The sequence below is a fragment of the Astatotilapia calliptera genome, chromosome 16 (genome assembly GCF_900246225.1).
Source record: "Astatotilapia calliptera chromosome 16, fAstCal1.2, whole genome shotgun sequence".
Classification (NCBI taxonomy): domain Eukaryota; kingdom Metazoa; phylum Chordata; class Actinopteri; order Cichliformes; family Cichlidae; genus Astatotilapia; species Astatotilapia calliptera.
Genome location: NC_039317.1, coordinates 31,738,951 through 31,764,138, shown reverse-complemented (window position 1 = coordinate 31,764,138; position 25,188 = coordinate 31,738,951). Strand labels below are relative to the sequence as shown.

The 25,188-nt window shown below is 40.2% G+C and overlaps 2 protein-coding genes across 2 annotated transcripts; both read left to right on the top strand.

The window, feature by feature from the left end:
• Positions 1 to 838: 838 nt before the first annotated feature.
• LOC113007776 (extended synaptotagmin-3-like) lies at positions 839 to 14,001 on the top strand. Its single transcript, XM_026144706.1, has 23 exons — positions 839 to 1,687; positions 2,378 to 2,419; positions 2,732 to 2,866; positions 2,979 to 3,055; positions 3,154 to 3,223; positions 3,309 to 3,398; positions 3,480 to 3,535; positions 3,646 to 3,766; positions 3,968 to 4,144; positions 5,166 to 5,248; positions 5,628 to 5,676; positions 5,814 to 5,903; positions 6,038 to 6,100; positions 6,187 to 6,246; positions 8,540 to 8,611; positions 9,481 to 9,567; positions 9,815 to 9,964; positions 10,089 to 10,444; positions 10,579 to 10,677; positions 10,772 to 10,903; positions 11,047 to 11,152; positions 12,378 to 12,427; positions 12,772 to 14,001. Exons 1-23 carry the CDS (start codon positions 1,340 to 1,342, stop codon positions 12,803 to 12,805), a joined length of 2,547 nt encoding a protein of 848 aa, XP_026000491.1. The 5' UTR covers positions 839 to 1,339; the 3' UTR covers positions 12,806 to 14,001.
• A 1,163-nt stretch (positions 14,002 to 15,164) lies between these two features.
• LOC113007600 (extended synaptotagmin-3-like) lies at positions 15,165 to 25,170 on the top strand. Its single transcript, XM_026144315.1, has 19 exons — positions 15,165 to 15,187; positions 17,195 to 17,357; positions 17,489 to 17,565; positions 17,981 to 18,050; positions 18,135 to 18,224; positions 18,279 to 18,349; positions 18,450 to 18,570; positions 18,762 to 18,938; positions 19,212 to 19,294; positions 20,188 to 20,236; positions 20,388 to 20,477; positions 20,615 to 20,677; positions 22,922 to 22,993; positions 23,153 to 23,239; positions 23,528 to 23,677; positions 23,822 to 24,177; positions 24,329 to 24,427; positions 24,749 to 24,880; positions 25,005 to 25,170. The coding sequence occupies exons 1-19, from the start codon at positions 15,165 to 15,167 to the stop codon at positions 25,132 to 25,134; spliced, it is 2,103 nt and encodes a 700-aa protein (XP_026000100.1). The 3' UTR covers positions 25,135 to 25,170.
• Positions 25,171 to 25,188: the final 18 nt, after the last annotated feature.

The following is a 25,188-nucleotide window of genomic DNA, read 5'->3' as shown; positions in this document are numbered from 1 at the left end:
TTTAAACGAGCTAACTGAAAGTTCTCACCACCTGTAACAGGCAGCGTGGAAAATAAATCCAGAACATTACTTAATATGTCTGTGAAGGTTCTCAGTCATCCAGCTCATCGTAGTCAAAGGAGCTTGCAAAGAAAAGCGTCTGGACTTCTTTAAGTTGCTTGAAGACGTTTCACCTCTCATCCGAGAAGCTTCTTCAGTTCTAATGTATACCTGGCCTAGCAGGAGGTCGTCAGATAAGTGATAATTTGTACGTAGAAGCTTACAAATGGTCTGTCTGCACTGATGTTAGGTAAAACAAGCCAAACATTATTTTTTTGTTAGAAATGAAGTAAGCTAACTAACACCGGGAAAGTCAAGCAGTTTCTTTCATGTGGACTTCGCTATGAGGTAAATTTCTTACCTGTTGCTTTTGAAGCCCAGATTTTCCTTTTAAGGAGCCGTCCTACTGTTAGGTAGCAGCGCGTGTTAAAAATGACAGTTTGACTCTTCGGCTGTTTTCTAGGGGCCTTGTCACTCATGAGCCTTTAGAATGGTCATTTTTCTCCCCCTGTCCGCTGTTAGTGTCCCGCGGTTTGATAACCACTGAGGGAAATCACAGTTGCCATCACAGAGCTTTATTTAAATCAGAGTCTCTGGTGTCGCCTGCACTCTGGCGCTATCTGCAGCACACAGTGAGTCACCGCACTATTATATCTGGATTTCTGCTGCGCTGTTCGCCAAAGACTGAAAGAGTGCACGCAATTTGAAAATGATTTTTCTTTATGTGTGCGCGCGTGCGCAAAAGCCACGCTTATGTTTTTTTTTCTTGTTTATTGTTAAGGTGGAGTTTTATTTTTATTTTTTTAATTGTCAGACAGAATCATGGGTTTCAGGCTGGAAATCAAAGGGTTGATGCTAAGTGTTGTCAGTGTGTCTTCAGGGGGAGAAAGTGATGATTGGAACAGCCTTCAGTGGAGATGTAGGTGAAAGGAACAGAGGTCAAATTTGGCAGAACAGATGGAAGTGGGTTTTGCTAAAAGGATGAAAATGGCTGTGGCCATCAAGTAAAGTCAAAAATAGAATATATGGCTCCACAGTTATTGTTTGGGTGGAGTTTTATTTTTATTTTTTTTAATTAAGCTGACTGTATTCCCCACCCATGGGCGCAGGTGTGTCTACCTGCCATGGGAAGTTTCGAACGCGGAAGTTTGTAGGACTGTCATGGTTGCAGGGAGAGTGCGGCGGACTGGTTTAGCTGCTCTGTAAAACGAAATACGCAAAACAGCAGCTTGTTCGGGCGCTGCGCCTACACAGGTTTTCTGGACTTCCCGACCCGAGTCGTCAGCCGTACAACGACCCAATGGCATCTCCCGGACCGGGGAGTACCACCGGCCCGGTGCAGGGAGCGGGGCTCGGGGAGAGCCCGTCGATGAGCACTGAGAAACTGAGCTCCTCGGCTGTCAATCGCATGTTAATGGAGTTTCTGATTTACTGCGGGAGAGCCGTGTTCATCTTCTACCCCGTATACCTGACGGGTTACCTGGGCCTCAGCATTAGCTGGGTGCTGCTGTGCATGTTTGTGCTTACTTGGTGGAAGAAAAATCGCCAGTGGAAGGACGCCCGGATCGGATCGGCTATTGACTTTGTGGACAATGAAAAGCACACGATCAACACCGAGCTGAAAGGTTCCCTACAAATGGCATCTTGGGTAGGTTATGTGTAAATATGTGTACAGTAAGAAACTGTCGCTCTGCGTCTGTTTTGCTTTAGAGCACTTCAGCAGCCTGGCAGCAAAGCCTTTCAGGTCAGCAGCTCTCCAGTCATGGTAGAAAAAGCTACCATGTCATTTATTTGTTTAAAACTGTAGGAAATAGTATCGTTCTCTCTTGCACTGTTTTGCATAACAAGACACACTCAGGCTGGTCCATTTTTTATTGCACCACACTCACCCAAAAGAGTGACTCATGGCACGCAACAAGGGTTAGGACAGACAATGAAATAGGTTTCTTCTAATGTTACAGGAGTTCAGCACGCACAGTGGCTGTGAAACCAGGTCAGATTTTACTGATGGCTGTAGTTCGTGTCTGACAGGCTTATCTGTTCGTGTGTCCATGACCATGAAACTTGCTGATGACAGAGCCCCTGATGACAATTAAATCAAAGTCTCAGTTCATGCAAGACATATTTTAAATACAGCACACCCGAATTCTCCTTTTAAAGCAGTTGGATGAGTTCATTTTAAATGAATTATATTTGCATGACTAATTCTATAATTGTATTGTATAATTAATAAGTAATTCATCTTCTGCACTCTTCATGTCAGCATGTTGTGCAGACAGTTTCAACGGAGATTATGTTTACAAAACCACTTCTAACTTTAATCTATTTTTTCCTAAAGGTGAATTTCACTGATGTGGAGAAGGCTCAGTGGCTTAACAAGGTATAGTACTGAAGTTCACTTACTCCACCTCATCTGAGCTTTATGAGGTATGACACCAAGTATGTGTCCCATCAACACTCTGGGGGGGTTCATTGATAAATTAGCTGAAAGCAGACTGAATGAGTGACGATCTTTCATTTAATTACTGTTAAAAGAAATCGTATTAATTGGCTGTGACTTTGAAATGATAAACAAAAGTTTAATACTATATGCCTTTTCGAGTTCACCTAATTTAAAAGTACACTGTAAGTACGATTCCATTTACTGTTTGATCAAGGTGTTTCCACATGGTGTTTTTTGTTATGTGTTCAGGTGTTGGAGCAGGCGTGGCCCTTCTTTGGGATCTACATGGAGAAGTTATTAAGAGAAAACATCCAGAAGTCTGTCAGGACCTGCAGTACTGCACTCAAAGCATTTACTTTTACCAAGATCCATTTTGGACACGTAGTGAGTTGCTGTGATTTATGCACCATTCCTTTTTGTACTGCTTCAAGTCCACTTTAATATGCAATGAGTTTTGTGACTGAGTGAGTTTCTTTAAATGCTTCTTTATTTTCAGCCTCTCAAGATCACTGGAATAAGAGCCTACACACATGAAGTGGAACATAGGGAAGTGATTCTGGACATGAACTTAAGGTCGGTCAAATACATTTTTAAAATGTAAATTCCAAGTAGTCTGCATGTTGTTTTCTCTTGCTATCATTTATGTCTGACCAGCTCAGTTCACTCTGCAGTTATTCTGGTGATGTGGACATCGATGCTCAGGTGAACTCAGCAATCACAGCTGGTGTGAAAGGACTTAAAGTGAGCATCTCATTTTTCTGTCTTCTCTCTTTCTATCTGCGTCATGTTCTTACTGTTCTTCTAAAACTTTCTTTAAATCTTCCAGCTCCATGGGATGATGAGAGTTGTTTTAGAGCCTCTTATTGGTCAAGCACCTCTGGTGGGAGGAGTCACTTTTTTCTTCATTCGCCGCCCTGTAAGTGGCCATAGATTTTAATCCGTTATGTGATTAACATTGCTTAAATCTCCAATTGATCTCCAATTGATTTTTTTTCAGACACTGGAAATAAACTGGACTGGCATGACAAATGTTCTGGACAGCCCTGCTTTTGGGTAAGAAAATCCCAGCGGTGCTTTTAAATTGAATCATTCTCTTGTTGTCTCTTTAGGGTCATCCAGACTTTTTGATATTTATTTGTCTCACTCCATCTTTTGCCTTACAGTTCACTGTCAGAGGAGACTATCGTAGACATCATCGCTTCTCTCATGGTGTTGCCCAACCGCATGTGTATTCCCCTCATAGACCAGGTCAAAATGGACCAAATGAGGTTTCCACTTCCTCGTGTAAGTACCATCATATTTCCAATTCACACATTTAGCTTCACCTTATAACCAGCAGCTACTTGGATTTTTTTGAGTAAGCACAGTGAATTTTAAGACAACATACGTTGTATATGTATACTTTTTGCTCTTTTAACCTATTTTTACTTGTTAATTATACAAAGATTCTATCATTAATATAAATCATGTGCTTTTTCTTCCTAGGGGGTGGTGAGGGTCCACTTGCTGGAGGCAAGAGATCTGGTGGCTAAGGATACATACATGATGGGTTTAGTGAAAGGCAAATCAGACCCCTATGCCACACTCAGAGTGGGCAACATACACTTCAAAAGCAAGACCATCAAAGAGAATTTGCACCCAAAATGGAATGAAGTGTATGAGGTAGGCTAACACAAACACACTTCAGTGACACGCACTTTGATTTCAGTAATGGGATTACTATTTGATTCTGCTGTTTTTGTCCCTCTTTTAATTCTCAGACAAAATTGATTTCAGGTCGAATCAGCTAGTTTTTAGAACGATTTCTGCACAACCGTCTCTGATCTGCCTAAAACATTTTGAACTTATATAATGAAAGCTGTGAAAGTTTTGCTTCACACATCAAATCATTTTCAACAGTATTTTTTTCAAAATTGATTTTAAAACATATTTTAACTGCAGATATTTATCAAAAGTATTTTCTCTTCAGTTTGTGGTAAGGACCCGACGCACACAAAGGTCTTTGCTGTGCTGATGTTTTATTATATATGGAGGCACGCTTGCATCAGGAGGCCGCTCCTTCCTCAGCTCCTCCACTGCACACTCACATCCCCACCATCCCCACCATCTCCACCATCCCCAGATATATAGAGAGAGCGACAGTCGTCAGTCACAGCACGCACCTGTCTCCTCTGCCACACCTACGCAGGACAGACAAGATAACATTTTAGGCTTTTATCTTTAACAGTCTTTGAAATATTCATGTTCAAACATTGCCTCAGATTGTACACAAAAAGGCCTGACAGTGGCTCAACAGACCATTTTCCCAAAAATATATATTGAAAAGTATCTGATATGCAAAGCTAAAATCTTTCAAGAATCATTGTATATGTTAAAATTTGTAAAATTTGTACGTAACTCGGAGATGGTTGAGCAGATGGCCTGCGCAGATTTGATGCGATCATCCTAACACAGACATTTTTCTTACACTGTAATCTCGTCTGCATCATGCTATTGAAGACAGAGATGCTTGTTTTTGCTTGTAAAAAACAAATAACTCATTATTTGAAGACTACAATTTATTAGTATCTAATATCCCATTTTCTATAAGTAATCTACTAAAAACCTTACCCATAATATTCTAAGAAGTCAGACTCATTAAACTTGAAAGACATTTTGAGATATCTTTGTTTTTTTTATGCAGTTTGTTGTCCATGAAGCGCCGGGCCAAGAGCTGGAATTAGAGCTCTATGATGAGGACACAGACAAAGATGATTTTCTTGGAAGGTATTTAGCATACTTCTGCCATTTTGTGTTACCTATGATTTCTTTGGTTCTTAGCCCTCTGCTGATATCAGTAAAAGGCTGATAGGTTGTTGTTGTCATCCTGCCAGCCGGGCAAAGGGGGACATTGCCTCAGATTGTACTGGTGCAGAGCCACGTCTGCCTCAGTGCATTTTAAGAACCAGGCAACAGTTTGAAACTGTTGAGGTCTTTTTTTATGGTCAGAAAATCGTATTGGACAGAATCTGTGGATAGCATCAATCATCTTGTATTAGTCCTTCCCAGAGTCATTGACATCAGTGGATTTGTAGCTATGAAAGTGATATAAACACGCAGTTCTGACGCATTGTTGACATTATGTTTTTATTTTACATCTATTTAGATATAACCTCGATTTGGGAGAAGTGAAGAAGGGAAAACAAATGGATCAGGTGCGCTCTTTTATCCTGAATAAGCTCAGTAATCTCTATAACACAACATGTCTTATCAAATGCTCTTGTATGTGTTACTATTTTCTATAGTTTTGTATTTACATTAAAGCTTTTGAAACATCCTCTTATTCTCCCAGTGGTTTGCTCTGGAGGATATACAGCACGGTGAAGTTCATCTTAAGCTCCAGTGGTTTTCCCTTCAGACTGACACCAGCCTGATGAAGGAGGTACAGCAGCCCAGTGTTTCTTCAGTCTCGCGTTCATACATTTTACTTTGAACTAAAAGCTGCGGCGGGATGTGCACTGCGCTCAGCTGCTCCATAAATCCCATTATTTTTCCCTCTCCAACACTTTCTTCCAGTCCACCGACAACCTTGCCTGTGCTATGCTTGCAGTGTATCTGGACAATGCCACTGATCTACCAGTAAGTATCTTCTAATGGGAAATATTGCTGTTGTTCTAAGGCATTGATTCAAGTGTGCTCAGCCATATTCTTCCACGTCTGTATAGAAAGATGGCCGTGAGGCTGCAGACCGTCATAAACATGGGAAGAACCCCAAAGAAGAACGGGTAAGACGAGAGCGTCGTTGCATAACTGATGCCAGTTAATAAAATTGGCGTCATTTCTGCATTTTCAACATTTCATTTTGCTTGTTCAAAAAAAAAAAAAACACATCACATAATTTTTTTTCCTTCTTAATGATAAATCGAGAAGATGTTTGCCTCAAAGTCTGTCGTTCACATACGCAGATGGTTGTTTTCTTTGACTGTCCAATAAAACTCGGCTTCTGTTTCATTTTAACACTGTGCAGTTGATAGCGCTTTCGTATCTTGATGTCTCGGTCAGATTAGCTTTCTCTTGTAGTTCTAGGTGTGGTTGTGTCTGAAAGCTGGTTCTTCCAGTTTGTCTGGTGCATGCCTGTCATTTTGTATGGGTGTGTTATTGTCAGCTAGTTTTCATATCACGTGAGGCTTTTCCAGGTTAAGTTTCTCACACTCGCACAACTCGTCAGGACTGTGCTGAGAAAAACTCAAAACTACTACAATTTTAAACTAGTTGTAGAATGATGTTTCTAAGGTAACAATATTCACATTTTTCTTAGACTTTATGAATAAATATGAATCCCATCCATCTGATATTTTGGGCAATTATAGGAAAGTGTGGGAATTATTTAAGAAAACGTTTTTACTCAGAGCGTTTAAGCTTCCACTTTGTGCAAGGTGGCATAATTTCATTGCCTCTGACTGTCCTCTGCTGGTCATAGGATGAAAAAGCAGTCAAAAGTGTGTGAAAAGTAAAGTGTGAGAGAACACTGAGTGTCTTAAGTTAAGGTTTCATTATCCTGAAATGCAAAAAAGGAGGGTTGGCCATTGTTTTGTGTGTGTGTGCGCGTGTGTGTGTCCCCGTGCCTCTAATGAATCTCAGCTTACACTTCTGTTTCCCACACGTCCCAGTTTCGGTGGTGTGTTTGCATTTAATACTGGGTTGAATTCATAAGATTCCAGTCTGCTTGTTGACAAACACCCAACGTTTGTAGAACCCACATAGAATTTCAATGACAGAAGGCAGACTGCCACCAGGTGTCACATACTGCAGCCTGCCTGTCAGGTATGCAGTGATCCATGAGATAAACGCTGTGTTTAGTGAGATTTCCTGTGGCTTCTGTCTCAGTAGAAGCTGCTCATGTTAAATACAGTAGAGGAATCCCAGAAGGTGATGTTCACCTTGTAGCTATTATTATCTAGATCTTATGTGGATTTTTTGTTTTGTTTTTCATCATCCATCCATCTTCTTCCACTTATCCGGGGCCGAGTCGCGGGGACAGCAGTCTAAGTAGAGAAGCCCAGACCTCCCTCTCTGGGAGGCATCCTTGTTAGATGCCCAAACCACCTCAAGTGGCTCCTTTCGAGGTGGAGGAGCAGCTACTCTACTCTGAGCTCCTCCCAGATGGCTGAAGGTCTCACCCTATCTCTGAGGGAGAGGCCAGCCACCCTTCATAGGAAGCTCATTTCTGCTGCTTGTATCCGCGATCTCGTTCTTTCTGTCACTACCCACAACCTCATAGATCGACCGGTAAATTGTGAGCTTTGCTTTTACAGACAGCTCTCTCTTCACCACAACAGCATCCGCATCACTGCAGCCGCAACACCAATCTGCCTGTCGATCTCCCGCTCCCTACTCCCATCACCCGGGAACAAGACCCTGAGATACTTAAACTCCACTTGGGGCAGGATTTTTTTGTTTTCTTTTTTCACAGTTTACACAATTACTTCGTTATTCTTAATATATATATATATATATATGTGCTCCTTTATAGACATTTTTTGTTCACTGTGGTTTTGCAAATGGATGGCATGTGTAAAAAGGATGAAATCAAAGGTAAACACTGACTTAAGCTCACAAGCACAGGTTTGGCCACAGCTGAAGAATTCATACCGTATGTCTGTGAAGGTTCTCAGTCATCCAGGTCATCGTAGTCTAAGGAGCTTGAAAAGAAAAGTGTCTGGACTTCTTTAGGTTGCTTGAAGACGTTTCACCTCTCATCCGAGAAGCTTCTTCAGTTCTAGGGTCAAATGGTGGAGAGTCCCACTGGGTTTAAATCTGGGACTCTCCACTATTTTACCCTAGAACTGAAGAAGCTTCTTGGATGGGAGGTGAAATGTCTTCAAGCCACCTAAAGAAGTCCAGACGCTTTTCTTTTCAAGGTCATACCGTAATTATGACAAAATTTCACACGAAAAGATGTACTTTTATTAGAGGTTTACAACTGCAAGTTGGTCATTCTGGTATTAGCGTTGACATAGAAGTCAGTAATTAGAAAACTGATACTCTCACTGTCTCACTGATTTGCTTTATTTTCAGCTCACAAAGAGAGTCGCCTGCCCCAACTCCTTTGTTGAATTTTCCATTGACAAGGATGTTAAGAAAAGCAAGGTATTGCTCTCACTTAAACATGCTGATACGTCATTTTCTCCTTTAAATGTTTCTGTTCTTTATATTCTTGTTCATATGTGATGAATCCAGATGGTTAGACTTGCTGATTTGCTACCGTTTATCCACTTTACAATTTTGTTTATATACAGTAGTTATGTTTGAGAACACTTTGTGTGATAATATTTCCCCTTTGTTCATAATGTAGCAGATTATTTTTTTAAACCAGAGAATGGTCTACATTGAGAAGCTTTATTATGAAACATGTTAGAAAGCATAGCAGGTATATTTCAAGTAAATTCTCACATACACACAAAAATCCCACTTGTGACAGAAACGTGTCTGTCTGTGGATGTCTCAACAACCAAACTTATTTGTTATTTCCGTGAGAAGAAGAACAGAGAACAGAGATTATCTGTATTTCACTGCTCCAGATCCTACGAGTCACAGTACTGTCAACAGCATATTTTAAAAGAAAATATTAGTTGTGTAAGAGGGCATTTAATAAATTCACTTTAAGCCCAACATAATTAAACCTGAATGAAGTACTACAGCATTTGGGCTTGTTTTTTTTTGCCAAAGTTCAGGTGTTAAAACACACTTTAGTCATTTCTAGTTAAATCAGAACTTTTAGTTTTAGGACTGACTTAGCATGGGGGAAAAAACTAAATCCCACCAGCAACTCTAAGCATTATTTTCTCTAAAGTGGCCTAAAATTAAAAATGTTTGACTATTTTTGTTCTAGAAGCACTTTGACCTTTGATCAGTAATATATATAAAGTCTGTGTTGTAAAAATATTTCCATTGCAAACAAGTAGCACAGTAACTGTCTTAAAACTTTTTTTTTTACTACTCGATTCACTGTTTCCCAGGTTGTGTATGCTTCCAAAGACCCGGTGTGGGAGGAGGGCTTCACCTTCTTTGTGCGTAACGTCAAAGCGCAGCAGCTCTCTATTCAGGTTTGTTTTCTCTCTCTGGCAAAAAAAGCAACAAAGCTATTTTTTTACTTTTTTTTTTTTAAACATTTTTTAACAGAAGTAAAGGTTTCTAATTGTTTTTACCATATTCTTCAATCATTATTTTTCCACAACTACCTTATAATTCTAAATCATATTCTGAAACTAGATTCTTTCAATCTGTCTGATCTCCTCATGAGGTTAATGTAATTTGTATTTTTCATATTTTCTTTGTTCATGTGTGGTTCAGGTCAAAGAGCCTGAGAAGAAGAATCCACTCGGTGTTCTCAACTTGCCCCTCAGTCGCCTCCTCAACACCTCCAACCTGACTCTAGACCAGCGCTTCCTGCTGGAGCGCTCTGGAGCAACCAGCCAGATCAAACTGAAGGCCACTCTGAGGGTGGGCATGCAAACATACACCCAAAGCAAATTATCTCTGTTGGTTTCCCCATTGTGTTTTCCACCTCTCTCATAAGTGATGGTTTTAGCCACAGTAGCACTGCTCATGTCTTCAACTCACACAGATTCTTAAATTGGAAGAGCCTCCACCCAAGCCTATCGTCAATCCTCCTTCAGAAGTCAAACAGCAACAGACCAAACAAGCAGGGAATACCTCAGTCTCCAATCCCTCCAACGCTCCATCCTCTTCTAACGCAGTTTCCTCCAAAGAAATTCCTGTTGTCTCTACTCCGAAACAAGTGCCAACTTCACCAAATGAAGGTTATTTAGCTCAACGCCGTGGCTCCTTCCAGGCGCCTGAAAACAGGAAGGAATCATCGTCATCAGCAAACTTGCGTCGGTTCGACTCTCACAGCCTGCTATCGGAGAACTCTATTGCTTCATCACGATTCGACCTGTCAGATGGAGCCACCTATCCCGAGTGAGACTTTGTTCTCTGCATGTTCTGTTAATGTCGACATCTAACCTTTTTAGAAATATGGTGAACTGAGGCAGTTGCTGCATTTTTGAAAGAGTAGAAATAAAAGTGACCTTTGCATATTTGTTTCTCTTTAGGGCCATTAGGAATCATCAGGGTTCGTTTGGAGAGATTGAGCTGGTTATACGCTACGCAACCCTGAGACATAAGCTTGTTGTCGTTGTTAACAGTTGCAGGTATGTCCCAAAAATCTGTCTTCAATAGTATTTAAGGCAGTAAAAAATGTAATTAAATATTCAAAACTTAAATACCGTGGTCTGTACCACACAGGAACCTATTCCCCTGCAGCGAGAATGGCACAGACTCTTACGTCCGCCTGTATCTCCTCCCCGACCAAACCTGGAAGCATCGTAAGAAGACGCATGTCAAGAAGAGGACAACTAATCCTGTCTTCAATGAAAAGTACGCTTACCTGATTCATTAACCATCTTGTACTAATTTTTTCAAATAGGAAGAATTGATAATTTATAGTTTGCAGATTGTGTATCTTTAAAGCTCAGCCATTGACATGGTTTCCTTTTTGTCCCAACCTGCTTTCATCACAGGGTTGAGTTTGACGTCTTACTCGAGCAAGCACAAACTAGGAAGTTGGATGTATCTGTGAAAAATAACAAGATGTTGGTTTCCAGAGAGAGAAAGGACATTGGCTCGGTGGGTAATTATACTTATAGATCAGATGAGCTACTCATGTGGTATTGATTCCCTGAAAATATAAATAATAAAATATGTAACTATGTACAATGGGGAGGAAAGCATTAGAGCCCCTGCTGAATTTGCAATTTTGTTAACTTAGAAAGAAATGAACACACTCTAATATTGATGCAGAAACACAGAATATGAACCGAAAGTCCAGAAAAGAAAGCATTACATCAAAGTGATAAATGATTTACATGTTGGTGGTATGTTTTAGGTCACTGTCATTTTGGAAGACCTATCCACGACCCACCTTCAGTGTTCTGTCTGAAGGAAGGAGGATCTTTTATGGCCCTGTTCATCGACCCCTTAATGTGCTGAGATAGTCCTGTACCCTTGGCAAAAACAAGGGGAAAAAGTCTCAAAGTATTATGTTTCCAGCTCCGTCATACTCAGCATTTCCTTCCTTGTAAACATGGAGGAAACTGATCCTGTAGACAGGTGTGCTTTATAAATATAATGAATTGACATCAGTAGTATCTTGATTGATTAACTGTAATCACAGTAAATTGGTAGGAGCCAGAATAATGGCTTGGTTTTAGGCAAATACTTATTTCAGTCAATGACATGCAAATCAGTTTATAACTTTATGATTTTTTTTCTGGATTTTTGATAAATATTATGTCTTTAAAATGAAACTACCATAAAAAAAATTCAGACTTTATTTCTTTGTGTGAAACTTACTTCCCTTTCTATATTTCTGTTCCTGACCTAAGCTTTAAAACTACTTGCAGCCGTCCAGTGCCACTCTTGGCCACCTAGTAGATGAACCTATGGTATAAATTTGAAATTCCTAGGTAACTTCCTTCTTGAGTTATCACATTAACAAGAGTCTCAAAAAACTTGACTTTTGAAATGCACATTGAGGTTGAGGTCACTAAGATTCAAAATTCATACACGATTTTGAGGAGATGTAGTATCAACTTGAAATTCCTACATCGCCACTGGTGTCTGCCTGACGACAAGACCCCAGAAAGCCTTTTACAGCTGTGGGGTAAAAGGTTGTTAGTGAAACTGCTCGGTGCACGGTGATTTGTCGAACAAATATGCAACCTTTCATTTTCCAAACAGGCTCATAACAGTTTTCTTTTTTATTGATCCCTTTCATGTCAAACTGTCTTTGGCTGTCACTCTTTTGCAGCCTGTTCCAGATAATTAATGACACTTTTGCTTCTGTCCACAGATAATAATAGATCTATCAGAAATGGATCTAGTCAAAGGCATCACAGCGTGGTAAGGGGACACTTTTCTTTTTGCATGGTTTATGTGACACTAGCTACAAACAAAATGTTAGTAATTCCTGATGTGTCGCTCTGATTGCCCCTTTGCTGTGGGGCACTTTTTTCCTGTTTCTTTTTTTTATATAACTTCCTGGACTATTGCTGCCGTTATGGAAGTTTTATAGCAATGTAGCATAAACAGTTTTTGTACAAATTCCCAGATGAGTGTAATTGTGGAGGGCATAGAGCCTATCTGCCTGATGGCAGAAGGGAATTAAAACAATAGAAGATAACCTTTGCTAATTTTTATTTTATACTTATAATCACATAAACGTGTGATATTGCTTTTCTCTGAAGGTATGAGCTCACTCTACCCGGGCTGAAGAAGTGAGTGTAACATGTACAACTGAGAGAAACTTCAGCTTGAAAAGCTGCTGCTGCAACCGCTGCAGAGAAAATGACAGACGTTCATACTCCTTACTCATCCGAAACACAGCAAACCAAGATTTATTTGTGTGTGTGTGTGTGTGTGCTTTTTTTTTTTTTTTTTTGTAACAAAAAGACCCTTAATAACAATGAAAAAAAGGTTTGTGCAAGCAAAGCAACGCCTATATTTTGGTTATTTCATCTGAACCAAAGTTCATCTTTAGTGTTATATTGTAAATAGATTTATTGACAGTTTTTATGTATATATATTGGGGCAAATCAGGTAAAAGCCAAATGTTTGTTACAGCAATGTAGATGAGTGAGTGCATGGTGAGGAAGGATTACAGACTTCGATAAACACTGAAATGCACGAAGTCCCACTAAGCAGATTTTACATCGAGGCAGCTGAGCTGTTCTGCAGCTCATTGGAAGTAAAACTGCATCCAAGAAGGGCACAAGCCAAGTTCTTTGGCCTCAGTTACTGACTCAATAGGATGTCATTCCTTTTAAAGCTAATCTTCTCAGACCATTCAAAATAACATCTCAGTACGCCGTCACTCTCTTTATGAGGGACTACAGTTCTGAGCTAAGTAGTTAATCAGAGGTTTGACATAAACACTTTAAAGAAAGATTTTTTTTTTTTTGTATTTATGTATTATTTAAAAAAAATCTCAATTGTAGTTGGTAAATTTGTTACAACAGGTGGCAGAATATTTTTAGTAGAACTGTCTTCAGACTACCAGAGATCTATAGTGGATGAAGACTTTGTCTTGGCTAATAGTTTGATGTTTTTCTGTTTTACATTAATTATTGAGCAGGGAAGCTGTTCCCAGTTGTTGTTTTTGAGCTGAAACTAAAAGGGACATTCATTTTCAATTCATATTCATGGCAAATAAATATCTTCAAACTAATACATGGTTGATTTGACATCATTTCAGTGTGAAAGTGTGATTGTGAAAAGAATAAATCTCTTCAGGCAGATTCCCAGATGACCAGCTGGGGGTATAGAGTCCCTATTCTCCCCACTGAACGCAGTGAGTATGTAATCAGTCACGTTTGTTAGTCTGTTTAGCGTCCAAAGCTTTCCAAGATATCCTTTTCAAATTTTGTGTGATGGTAGATAATATGCATATCCAAAAATAAAGATTGTAAGTGTCATGATCTTGGGTCTGGTGAATATTCTCTATTTTGTGGCTCTCGTGGCGTAGTCTCTTGTATTTGTAGCTCCCTAGGTTAGCTTTTGTATTTTGTGATTTCTAAGCTTTAGTTTTTGTTACTGTGCCTCCTCTGAATTCCTTGTGTTATGTCTGGTCGCCCTAGTTTCCATGTTCGTGAATTTCTTGTTTTACTTTGACAGTCCTGCGTTCGTCTATTCTGTTTCACTTTCTCCCTGTCTCATGTGTGTGATTAGTCCCAGCTGTGTTCCCTGTTCCTGTTTCCCTCGTTACCCTCTTGTGTATTTTGCCCTCTGTCTTCCTTTATCTGTTGTTGGTTTGTCTGATTGTGTCCCTCCATGTTTCCCGGTTCCAAGTATCATACAGTGTTTTGTAGTTAGTTTTTCCAGTAAAGAAAAAAAAACGTGCAAAATTGTGAACCGCGTTATAGCGAGGGACCACTGTATTGCTATTTTATTGCTTATTATATTCCTCGCACTGTTTGCAATTTCCACATGCTCTTATATGAGTGATAGAGTGCAGTACTACTTTTCAAGGCTGACTGTATTCTGGGAAAGAGTCGCTAGGGGGCAGTACCACCACATATACAGAGTCGGCTTGCTAATCTAAACAGGCGTTCCTGTTTAGGTGATTTGTGATCCTGTTTAGTTAAACATAACATAACACCGAAGAGGAAAAGCAGTTGAAGCGTACATGCGCGTGGGTCCTCTTGTTCACAGGCTTTAGGGCGAGTTAATTGGTTACCTAGCAACGGCGCTGAGTTTCTCTAAAGAGTTTATGATAACTATGAACCTTTACAGATAGTTTAACACATGTAAGTAAGTGTTAAACCAGGGTTAACACAGGTACGTTCAAAATACAACAGCTGTCTGTGTCTTCTGATACAGCATCATCGCTGTCAATTCACATATCAATTTATGTTGAACACTACCTGAACAATGACTCAGCAGGCCAAAACTGAGGGAAACTGAAGTGCCTTTAAAAACAATCCCTCCAACAGTATTGTACACAGCTCTTTCATATTATTCATGATATGCAAGCTTTGATATATAAGTGCTTGAAAAATTATTTGAAAGGACATTAAGGTTTGTATGCAGAGAAGTTGATCAGCGGTCCACTCCCCTCCCTGGACTTAATTGCCAGCTCAAGATGTCTCTCCAGAGCCAGGGCAAGTATACAGGACCACCTCCATCCTAACCACCACCTCTTCAACATCCCGCCCTCTGGAAAAAGGTTCAGATCCATCAGGTGCAAAAACAACAGACTAAAGAACACCTTCTTCCCGATGGCCGTCAGAACTCTTAATGCAAACTAAGAGTGAGTAAAGACTTGTCCAACACATCCACTCTGACACTGCTATTGATCATCCATGTACAATATCTCAATCTTTCCATGTTCTGTGCAATATTTTTTGGGCTCATGTGCAGTATCTTTGGTATGTGCAATATTTTCCGGTCTTGTGCAGTACTTTGGTCTCAGTAGAATTACCATCTCCACCCTAAATGACCACAGCACCTCCACCCTTATTTATTTATTATATTTTATAATTGTCCTTGTATGCAGACCCACAATCAGAATCAGAATCAGAAACTTTATTGTCATTGTCACGAGAACAACGAAATGAAGAATGGTCCCCGATCATTGCAACATCCCTAGCAATATCAAAATATAAATAAAACAATAAAATTCAATAAATAAAATAGATAGAATACTTAAAATACTAATAAGATGTAACAGTAAAACATTCACATACATTCCCACACACATGCTTCAGACCGTGCATAGATTAACACAAGAGTGGCGTGATGGACATTTTTTTTGTAGTATTCAGATGTGTTATTGCAGTTGGATAACAGCTGTGTTTGAGTCTATTAGTCCTTGCTCTGATTGCCCTGTACCGTCTGCCTGAGGGCAACAGTTCGAACAGGGAGTGGCCAGGATGTGAGGTGTCTTTTATGATGTTTTGGGCCTTTTTAAAACAGTGGGCATTGTGTAGAACTTCCAGTGTGGGGAGAGGGCAGCCAGTGTTTCTTTTTCAATGTTTCTTCCTTGTCTTTATGTCAGTGGCTTCTATCTGCTCCTTTGGCCAGCTTATTATCCCAGCAGGATACCTGATCACGGGCAGGGCGTAGGTGTTCTTACCATTCAGCTGGCTCCTCAGGAATTGCCTGACCCTCTGCAGGTACTTGGTGGTTGCAGCTTTCCTAACGGCCTCTTCATGGTTCCCATTTGCCTGTGGGATCCCCAAGTACTTGTAACTGTCCCCAGTGTATGCAATGTTTCCTTCTGGTAGTTCGATCCCCTCAGTTCTGACTACTTTCCCTCTCTTTGTTGTTGTTGTTGTTGTTATCATCCGACTACGTTTCTCCAGTCCGACTGACATTCCGATTTCATTGCTGTATATCCTGGTGGAATCGATGTTTCATTCACTCTTGGCATACAGCTTGATGTCATCAATGTACAGGAGGTGGCTGAAAACTGGCCCACTTTTCATCAGGGTGCCCTGGTTCCTCAACACCTGACGCGGACCTTGTTGATCTGGGTGACATCCGATCCGGCATCCCTTCATATTTATCTGTCTCGCTCATGTCTGCGGTAGGCTCACTTAGCATACAGTGGCTTGCAAAAGTATTCGGCCCCACATTTTGTCACATTTCAGCCACAAACATGAATCAATTTTATTGGAATTCCACGTGAAAGACCAATACAAAGTGGTGTACACGTGAGAAATGGAACGAAAATCATACATGATTCCAAACATTTTTTACAAATAAATAACTGCAAAGTGGGGTGTGCGTAATTATTCAGCCCCCTGAGTCAATACTTTGTAGAACCACCTTTTGCTGCAATTACAGCTGCCAGTCTTTTAGGGTATGTCTCTACCAGCTGTGCACATCTAGAGACTGAAATCCTTGCCCATTCTTCTTTGCAAAACAGCTCCAGCTCAGTCAGATTAGATGGACAGCGTTTGTGAACAGCAGTTTTCAGATCTTGCCACAGATTCTCGAGAAATTTAAAGCAGGCTTAGGCTACAAAAATATTAAAATAAGTTGTCATTTTAAAAAGTTAAATAAGCCATTTGATACATTAAGCCTTTTTGTTTTCACCTCATATAAGAGAGCAAATAAAATTCTATGTACCATGTGATCTCATAGGTGCTGAATCAAGTTGTGCTAAAGTGGTGTGGTGTTTTTTTTATGTGTTCAGGTGTTGGAGCAGGCGTGGCCATTCATTGGGATGTACATGGAGAAGCTACTTAGAGAAAAGATCCAGCCATCCATCAGGTCCTCCAATCCTGCACTCAAAGTGTTCACATTTACCAAGATTCATTTTGGATACAAAGTGTGTGGTTTTGATTTATGCACCATTTTTATTTGTTCTGCTTCAAAAATTCAGTAACATTCATCATTGGAAGTGCATCATAGGTGATGTATTGTGGCCGAGTGATTTTTTTTTATTATTTTTTTTTTCAGCCTCTCAAGATCACTGGAATAAGAGCGTACACACATGAAGTGGAACATAGGGAAGTGATTCTAGACATGAATATAAGGTTGGTCAAACACATTTTTTCACCTTAGTTTACAAAGTAGTAATAATAATAATAATAATGGATTGGATTTATATAGCGCTTTTCAAGGCACACAAAGCGCTTTACAATACCACTATTCATTCACTCTCGCATTCACACACTGGTGGAGGCAGCTACAGTTGTAGCCACAGCTGCCCTGGGGCAGACTGACAGAAGCGAGGCTGCCATATCGCGCCATCTGCCCCTCTGGCCAACACCAGTAGGCAAGTAGGGTAAAGTGTCTTGCCCAGGGACACAACGACCAGGGCAGAGAGCCCAGGGATCGAACCGGTGACCTTCCGGTTACAGATGCGATTCCCAACCCCCTGAGCCACACGGTAGTGTGATGTTTTCTCTTGTCATCATTTATGTCTGACCAGCTCAGTTTACTCTCCAGTTATGATGGTGATGTGGACATGAGCACTGATGTGAGCCTGGTAATCACAACTTATGTGAAAGGACTTAAAGTGAGCATCTCATTTTTCTGTGTTCTCTCCATCGTCTATATCACATGCTTACTGTTCATGTAAAACTCGCTCTGAATCTTCCAGCTTCAGGGGATGCTGAGGGTCATTTTAGAGCCTCTTATTGGTCAAGCACCGCTGGTGGGAGGAGTGACTTTTTTCTTCCTTCGCCGCCCTGTAAGTGGCCAGAGACTTTCTCACAGCCTTATTATGACGAGTGGAGCCTTGTAGTTAGTAATGTTTAAAACTCTGCACATAAACTGGACTGGTACGCCAAACCTTTTGAGCATCCCTTCTTTAAGGTCTCAAATAATATTTTAAATATTTGAAATGAATGATTTTATTACTCGGTGTTTACTTGTTTGGTTGCTGTCCTCTCTCATCACATCTTTCACCTCACAGTTCACTGTCTGAGGAGACGATCTTGGATGCTATAGCTTCCATCATGGTGTTGCCCAACCACATGTGCATTCCCCTCATAGACAAGGTCAAAGGGGACCAGATGAGGTTCCCACTTCCTCATGTTAAATATTTTTGGAGTTATTTTCATCTTATAACTTGCAGCTACAGTAAGCAGCAGTTCACATTAAAAAACAGAATCCTATCAAAATAAAAAAGTATAAAAATTTTGAATGTTGTTTTGACTATTGCTAGTTTTTTGCTCTTTCAGTTTACCTGACTGTTAATGTGAATACTTGTGCTTTTTCATCTCAGGGGGTGGTGAGGGTCCACTTGTTGGAGGCCAGAGATCTGGTGGCTAAGAACACACACGTGATGAATTTAATGAAAGCGAAATCAGACCGATATGCCACACTGAGAGTGGGCAGCACGCATTTCAAAAGCAAGACTGTCAAAGAGAATTTGTTCCCAAAATGGAATGAAGTGTATGAGGTACACAAACACACTGCACTTATCCACACTTTGATTCAGTAATCGATTACTGTTTGATTCTGACACTCTTTTTTCCCTTAACAAAAAAATGTGTCACTTAATTCTCATGGACAAACTTGAAAACACAATTACGTGGAGTTTGTTTGCATTTTTGCTCAGTATCTTATATCCACTTTTTCTTAATGTAACCCACTGAAATCCCATTCAGTGAAATTTAATCAAAATACTTGAAAGACAATTAAAACATTGTTGTTGTTGTTTTTGTGTGTGCAGTTTATTGTCCATGAGGCCCCGGGGCAGGAGCTAGAATTAGAGCTGTGCAATGAGGGCGCAGACAAAGATGATTGTCTTGGAAGGTAAATCGAATATTAAATGGATTTTGGCCAAATTCTTTAATGATAATAATAATAATGATGGATTGCATTTATATAGCGCTTTTCGGGGCCCTCAAAGCGCTTTACAATACCACTATTCATTCACTCTCACATTCACACACTGGTGGAGGCAGCTACAGTTGTAGCCACAGCTGCCCTGGGGCAGACTGACAGAAGCCAGGCTGCCATATCGCGCCATCGGCCCCTCTGGCCAACACCAGTAGGCGGTAGGTGAAGTGTCTTGCCCAAGGACACAACGGCCGGGGCTCGAACTGGCAACCTTCCGGTTACAAGACGAACTGCCAACTCTTTGAGCCACGATTGCCCCATCTTTAGGCAGCATCTGCCAATCAGTCATCAGTAGATTTCTCGTTGTAGTGCCTCCTGTATTCACTGATGTCAACAGATCCAACTTAAAGACAGTTTTATCACTCAATATTCAACATATTAAATTTTTGTCCATAATATGTCATTTACTTGTATTTGTATAGCACTTTTCTGGTTTTACTGGCCATACATGACCAATCAAAGCTTTCACGCTTCTGGGTCGTTTGACCCAGCATTTTCTGTTTCTGGTGTTTTTGTATTATTCTGTATTATGATTTAGGTTCTGATTCCTTAGTTGTGCTGATTATTATTATTATTATTGTAATCTTCATGTTAGGGTAGGTTTAGTTCAGTGTCTTGTCTGTGCCTGCCGTGTTTCCTGTGTTAATTTGAAAGTCCGTGTCTCATGTCAGTGTGTGTAGTTTTACTTTCTTTTTAAATGTAGTGATATGATTATTGCTTTGGTATGCATTTCTGAACCACGAAACTGATTAAAATAATGATCTGTCTGAGTTCTGATGTTATTCTACATTTCTTGTCTAATTTAGATATAACCTTGATTTTGGAGAAGTGAAGAGGGAGAAACAAATGGATCAGGTGAGCTTTTTTAACGCTAATAAACAACTAATAGCAGTATTTCTGTGCTAGAGGACATTGCAGGATTTATGTAGTGTTCAAGCTTCTGTTATAATTTCCTCTAGTTCTAGATTTGTATTTAATCCTTTTGAACATCCTTTTACTCATGCAGTGGTTTCCTGTGGACAGGGCACTGCATGGTGAAGTTCATCTTAAGCTCCAGTGGTTTTCCCTTCAGACTGACACCAGCCTACTGAAGGAGGTACAGCAGCTTAGTGTTTCTTTGATGTCACTAACATCAGGATTTTATTATTCATCTTTTAACTGCCGCTGTAGGTAGCTCAGTGTCCAGCTGCTATGTAACTCACGTTCATTCTCTCTCCCAACTCTTCCTTCCAGTCCACGGACAATTTTGCCTGTGCTGTGCTTGCAGTGTACCTGCACAGTGCCGCAGATCTACCAGCAAGTATCTTCTAATAGGGAGTATTAGAAAATACTGACGTAAGTCAGTGATGCAAATGTGCTCAGCTGTATTTTTGTACTGCTCTACAAAAAGATGGCCGTGAGTCTCGAGAAAAGTAGTTTCACTTTATTATCTTCTAATTTTATAAGAATATTTGGCACCAAAGTACAGTATTAGAGCGCTTTATATTTAACTGAGTGTTGCGCCACTGAAAAACAGTAAAAGTGTGTTTATTTGAAATTAAAATTTGACATAGGTATATAAAAAATTCAAGCTTTGTTTTACTCATTAAAAATAACAGAGAGTGATATATTTTACTTCTCGGCAGCGAGCACATAAACATCTAACTTTCTGTGTGATTGCACATATTGTTGTTAAAACCAGCCCACTGGTCATAATGGAGATATTTTTTCATCTGATATCAGATAAAACTGGCGTCAGTTCTGAGAATGCATTTTGTAATTTAATTTCTGCTGCACTAAAAAAGAAAAATAAATCACATAAATTTGTCGTTAATGAAAAATTTAGATATTGGGGGGGTGTTAAATTTATTTTCTTTCTACTATAAAATTGTCCAAAAATGTAACTCTCTTGAACAATATTTCAACTTTGCTTTCGAGTTTGTGGCTCATAACAAAGGGCAGTCCTTATCTTTCATTGGTACTTAGCTTTTCTTTCATTTTTGTGTCCTAGAGTTGATGATGCTTTTGAATGTTGATGTCTCAGTTTGATCAGGAGCTTTGTGTTATCACTCCAAGTGCTCTTGTGTCTGTGAAAGCTGGCCTTTTTGTCTGGCAAATGCCTCTGATTTTACGTAGCTGTGTTACTGACAGCTGGTCTTCCTCCTGAGCAATGTTCAGGTTACGTTTGCTAGCATAAAGAAGAATGCAGAAAGTGAACATAGTCGGGAACTTTTGAGGAAATTAGAACTATTAAATCTTTTTTTAAATCAGACACACACTGACACATTACCAAGGTTGCTATACTCACAGATCTTTTTATAGTTACATGGTATTATGTGTGAATCCATTCATCTTGTTATTTAGGCACTGGCAGGCAAGGAGCATGTTTTCACAGAGACCAGCTAAACATTTCTCAGTTCTGTTGCCTTCAGAAGCATTGCCTCTGACTGCCCTCTGGTGGCCATAGTGTGACAACGCAATAACACAGTGAGGTGTGATGGAGCATTGTCCTGCATGAAAATCATGTTTTTCTTGAAGGATGCAGACTTCTTCCTGTACCACTGCTTGAAGAAGGTGTCTTCCAGAAACTGGCAGTAGGACTGGGAGTTGAGCTTGACTCCATCCTCAACCCAAAAAGGCCCCACAAGCTCATCGTTGATGATACCAGCCCAAACCAGTACTCCACCTCCACCTTGCTGGCGTCTGAGTCGGACTGGAGCTCTCTGCCCTTTACCAATCCAGCCACGGGCCCATCCATCTGGCCCATCAAGACTCACTCTCATTTCATCAGTCCATAAAACCTTAGAAAAACCAGTCTTGAGATGTTTCTTGGCCCAGTCTTGACGTTTCAGCTTGTGTGTCTTGTTCAGTGGTGGTCGTCTTTCAGCCTTTCTTACCTTGGCCATGTCTCTGAGTATTGCACACCTTGTGCTTTTGGGCACTCCAGTGATGTTGCAGCTCTGAAATATGGCCAAACTGGTGGCAAGTGGCATCTTGGCAGCTGCACACTTGACTTTTCTCAGTTCATGGGCAGTTATTTGGCGCCTTGGTTTTTCCACACGCTTCTTGGGACCCTGTTGACTATTTTGAATGAAACGCTTGATTGTTCGATGATCACGCTTCAGAAGCTTTGCAATTTTGAGACTGCTGCATCCCTCTGCAAGATATCTCACTATTTTTGACTTTTCTGAGCCTGTCAAGTCCTTCTTTTGACCCATTTTGCCAAAGGAAAGGAAGTTGCCTAAAAATTATGCACACCTGATATAGGGTGTTGATGTCATTAGACCACACCCCTTCTCATTACAGAGATGCACATCGCCTAATATGCTTAATTGGTAGTAGGCTTTCGAGCCTATACAGCTTGGAGTAAGACAACATGCACGAAGAGGATGATGTGGACAAAATACTCATTTGCCTAATAATTCTGCACTCCCTGTATGTGCAAGGGTTTATTTCTGGTTTAAATGTTGACAGTGGCTCACAGAAACACAGACTCAGCTAACAGTAGTTGTAAACTAGAACAGATGTTCTCACTGCCTCACTGGTTTGCTTTTATTTCAGCTCACAAAGAGAACCACCTGTCCCAACTCCTTTGTGGAAATGTCCATTGACGACGACGTTAAGAAAAGCGAGGTAGGTATTGCTAATACGCCATTTCCACCTTTAAGTGCATATGTCCTTTTTTCGATTATTTTTCTTCTGTAAAAATTTAAAACACTGGTCAGTTCATCTGCTTCAGAGATTGCAGTTACATCCACACATCTCAGTGACCGTCTTGCTCTCTTTCCACAGGTTGCGTATGCATCTAAAGATCCAGTTTGGGAAAAGGGTTTCACATTCTTTGTGCATAATGTCAGTGCACAGGAGCTCATTGTTCAGGTTTGTCATTTACTCCGTACTGTTTGTAAAATAATGTAAAATAAATAGTTTAAAACCTTTAATTTAATAACCTAATTAGAAAAGTGATAGCATGTTCTCACATTTTTTCCAGTTTTTAATCAGATATGTTCTTCATACAGTTTTTGTTTTGTATGCCTGTAAACCAATCATTCAAACCTTGATTTCTCCAGTGTGTTGCCAATGTTGCAACACCATATTCCATCTGATCTCTTCATAAGTTTAATCTAATCTTTGTTTTTTCATATTTTCTTTGTTCATGTGGTTCAGGTCAAAGAGCCTGAGAAGAAGAATCTAGTCGGTGTTCTCAGCTTGCCCCTCAGTCACCTGCTCAGAACCTCCAACCTGACTCTAGACCAGCGCTTCATGCTGGAGCGCTCTGGAGCAAACAGCCAGATCAAACTGAGGGCCACTCTCAGGGTGGGCATGCAAGGCTAAAGATCTCTTAGGTTTCCCTGTTTTATTTATTTTAGTTGTTGTTTTTGTTCCCCCCCGCCCCCATTGTGTTATTCACTAGTACTGCCAATACAATTCCTCATCAGCTCTGATGTAAATCTCACACAGATTCTTAATTTGGAAGAGCCTCCATCCCAGACTATCTTCAGTCCTCCTCCACAAGGCAAACAACAACAGGCCAGAAAATCAGGGTACAGCTCAGTCTCCAATCCCTCCAATGCTCCACCCTCCTCTCACACAGCTTCCTCCAACAATATCCCTGCTGCCTCTACTCCGAACCTGGAGGGAGCATCACCAAGCAAAGGCTATTTGGCTCAAGGCTGTGGCTCCTCCCAGGCGCCTGAAAACAGGAAGCAATCATCTTCATCAATAAACTTGCGTCGGTTCGACTCCCACAGCCTGCTGTTAGAGAACGTCATCAATTCATCGCGATTCGACCTGTCAGATGGAGCCTCCTATCCAGAGTGAGAATTGTTCTCTGTGTGTCCATTTCTGTCCTCTAACGCTGACTTTTAATATTTTTACAGATATAATGAACTAAGCGAGATGCTGCATTCTCAAAAGAACTGAAAGAAAGAAAAGGTGACATTCATATATTTATTTTTACCTCTAAAGGGCCATTAGGAATCATCTGGGTTCATTTGGAGAGATTGCGTTGTCTGTACAATATGCAGCCATGAGGAACAAACTCATGGTCTTTGTTAACAATTGCAGGTATGTCACAGCGATCAAGCAGCACCAGTTATGATTTGCATTTTTAGTGTGATGACATTAAACTCTTTTTCTAATAAGCACCATATGTTGAAATAATATATATATACACCTAGGTCCAGGATATTGAAAATATGTCATATAATATGTTTGCAGTAGCTGGTATAAGTCATAAACAGGCTTAATTTAAGAATATTAAGATATTCATTATTTTTGTTTTAAATTATCTGAACTCAACACATCAGATGAGAAAAAGGCAACAGTTAGAGATTGTAAATTGCACATATAATATACAGTTTTCTTTTAAAATCCTCTGTCACGCAGGAATTTATTCCCCTGCAGTGAGAACGGCACAGACTCTTACGTCCGCCTGTATCTCCTTCCTGTCCAAAGCTTGAAGCATCGCAAGAGGACCGGTGTCAAGAAGAGGGCGATCAATCCCATTTTCAAAGAAAAGTGAGCGTAATAAACTAATTCTACATATCCCGTTTGTTTTTTAAAAAACGAAGAGCTGGGAGTTTTAAAGTTTGTGCACAGTGTTACTTTCTTTTACTTTTCTGACAATCATCTTTTGTCACAGGTTTCAGTTCGATGTGACACTCAGGGAAGCACAAACTAGGAAGTTGTATGTGTCTGTGAAAAGTAACAAGATGTTGGTCTCCAGAGAGAAAAAGGGCATTGGCTTGGTATGTTATGCTACGTCAGGGTAAACGGCATTGATACCTTAAAAATAATAAAACTATACACTGAGGAATATTCTTATT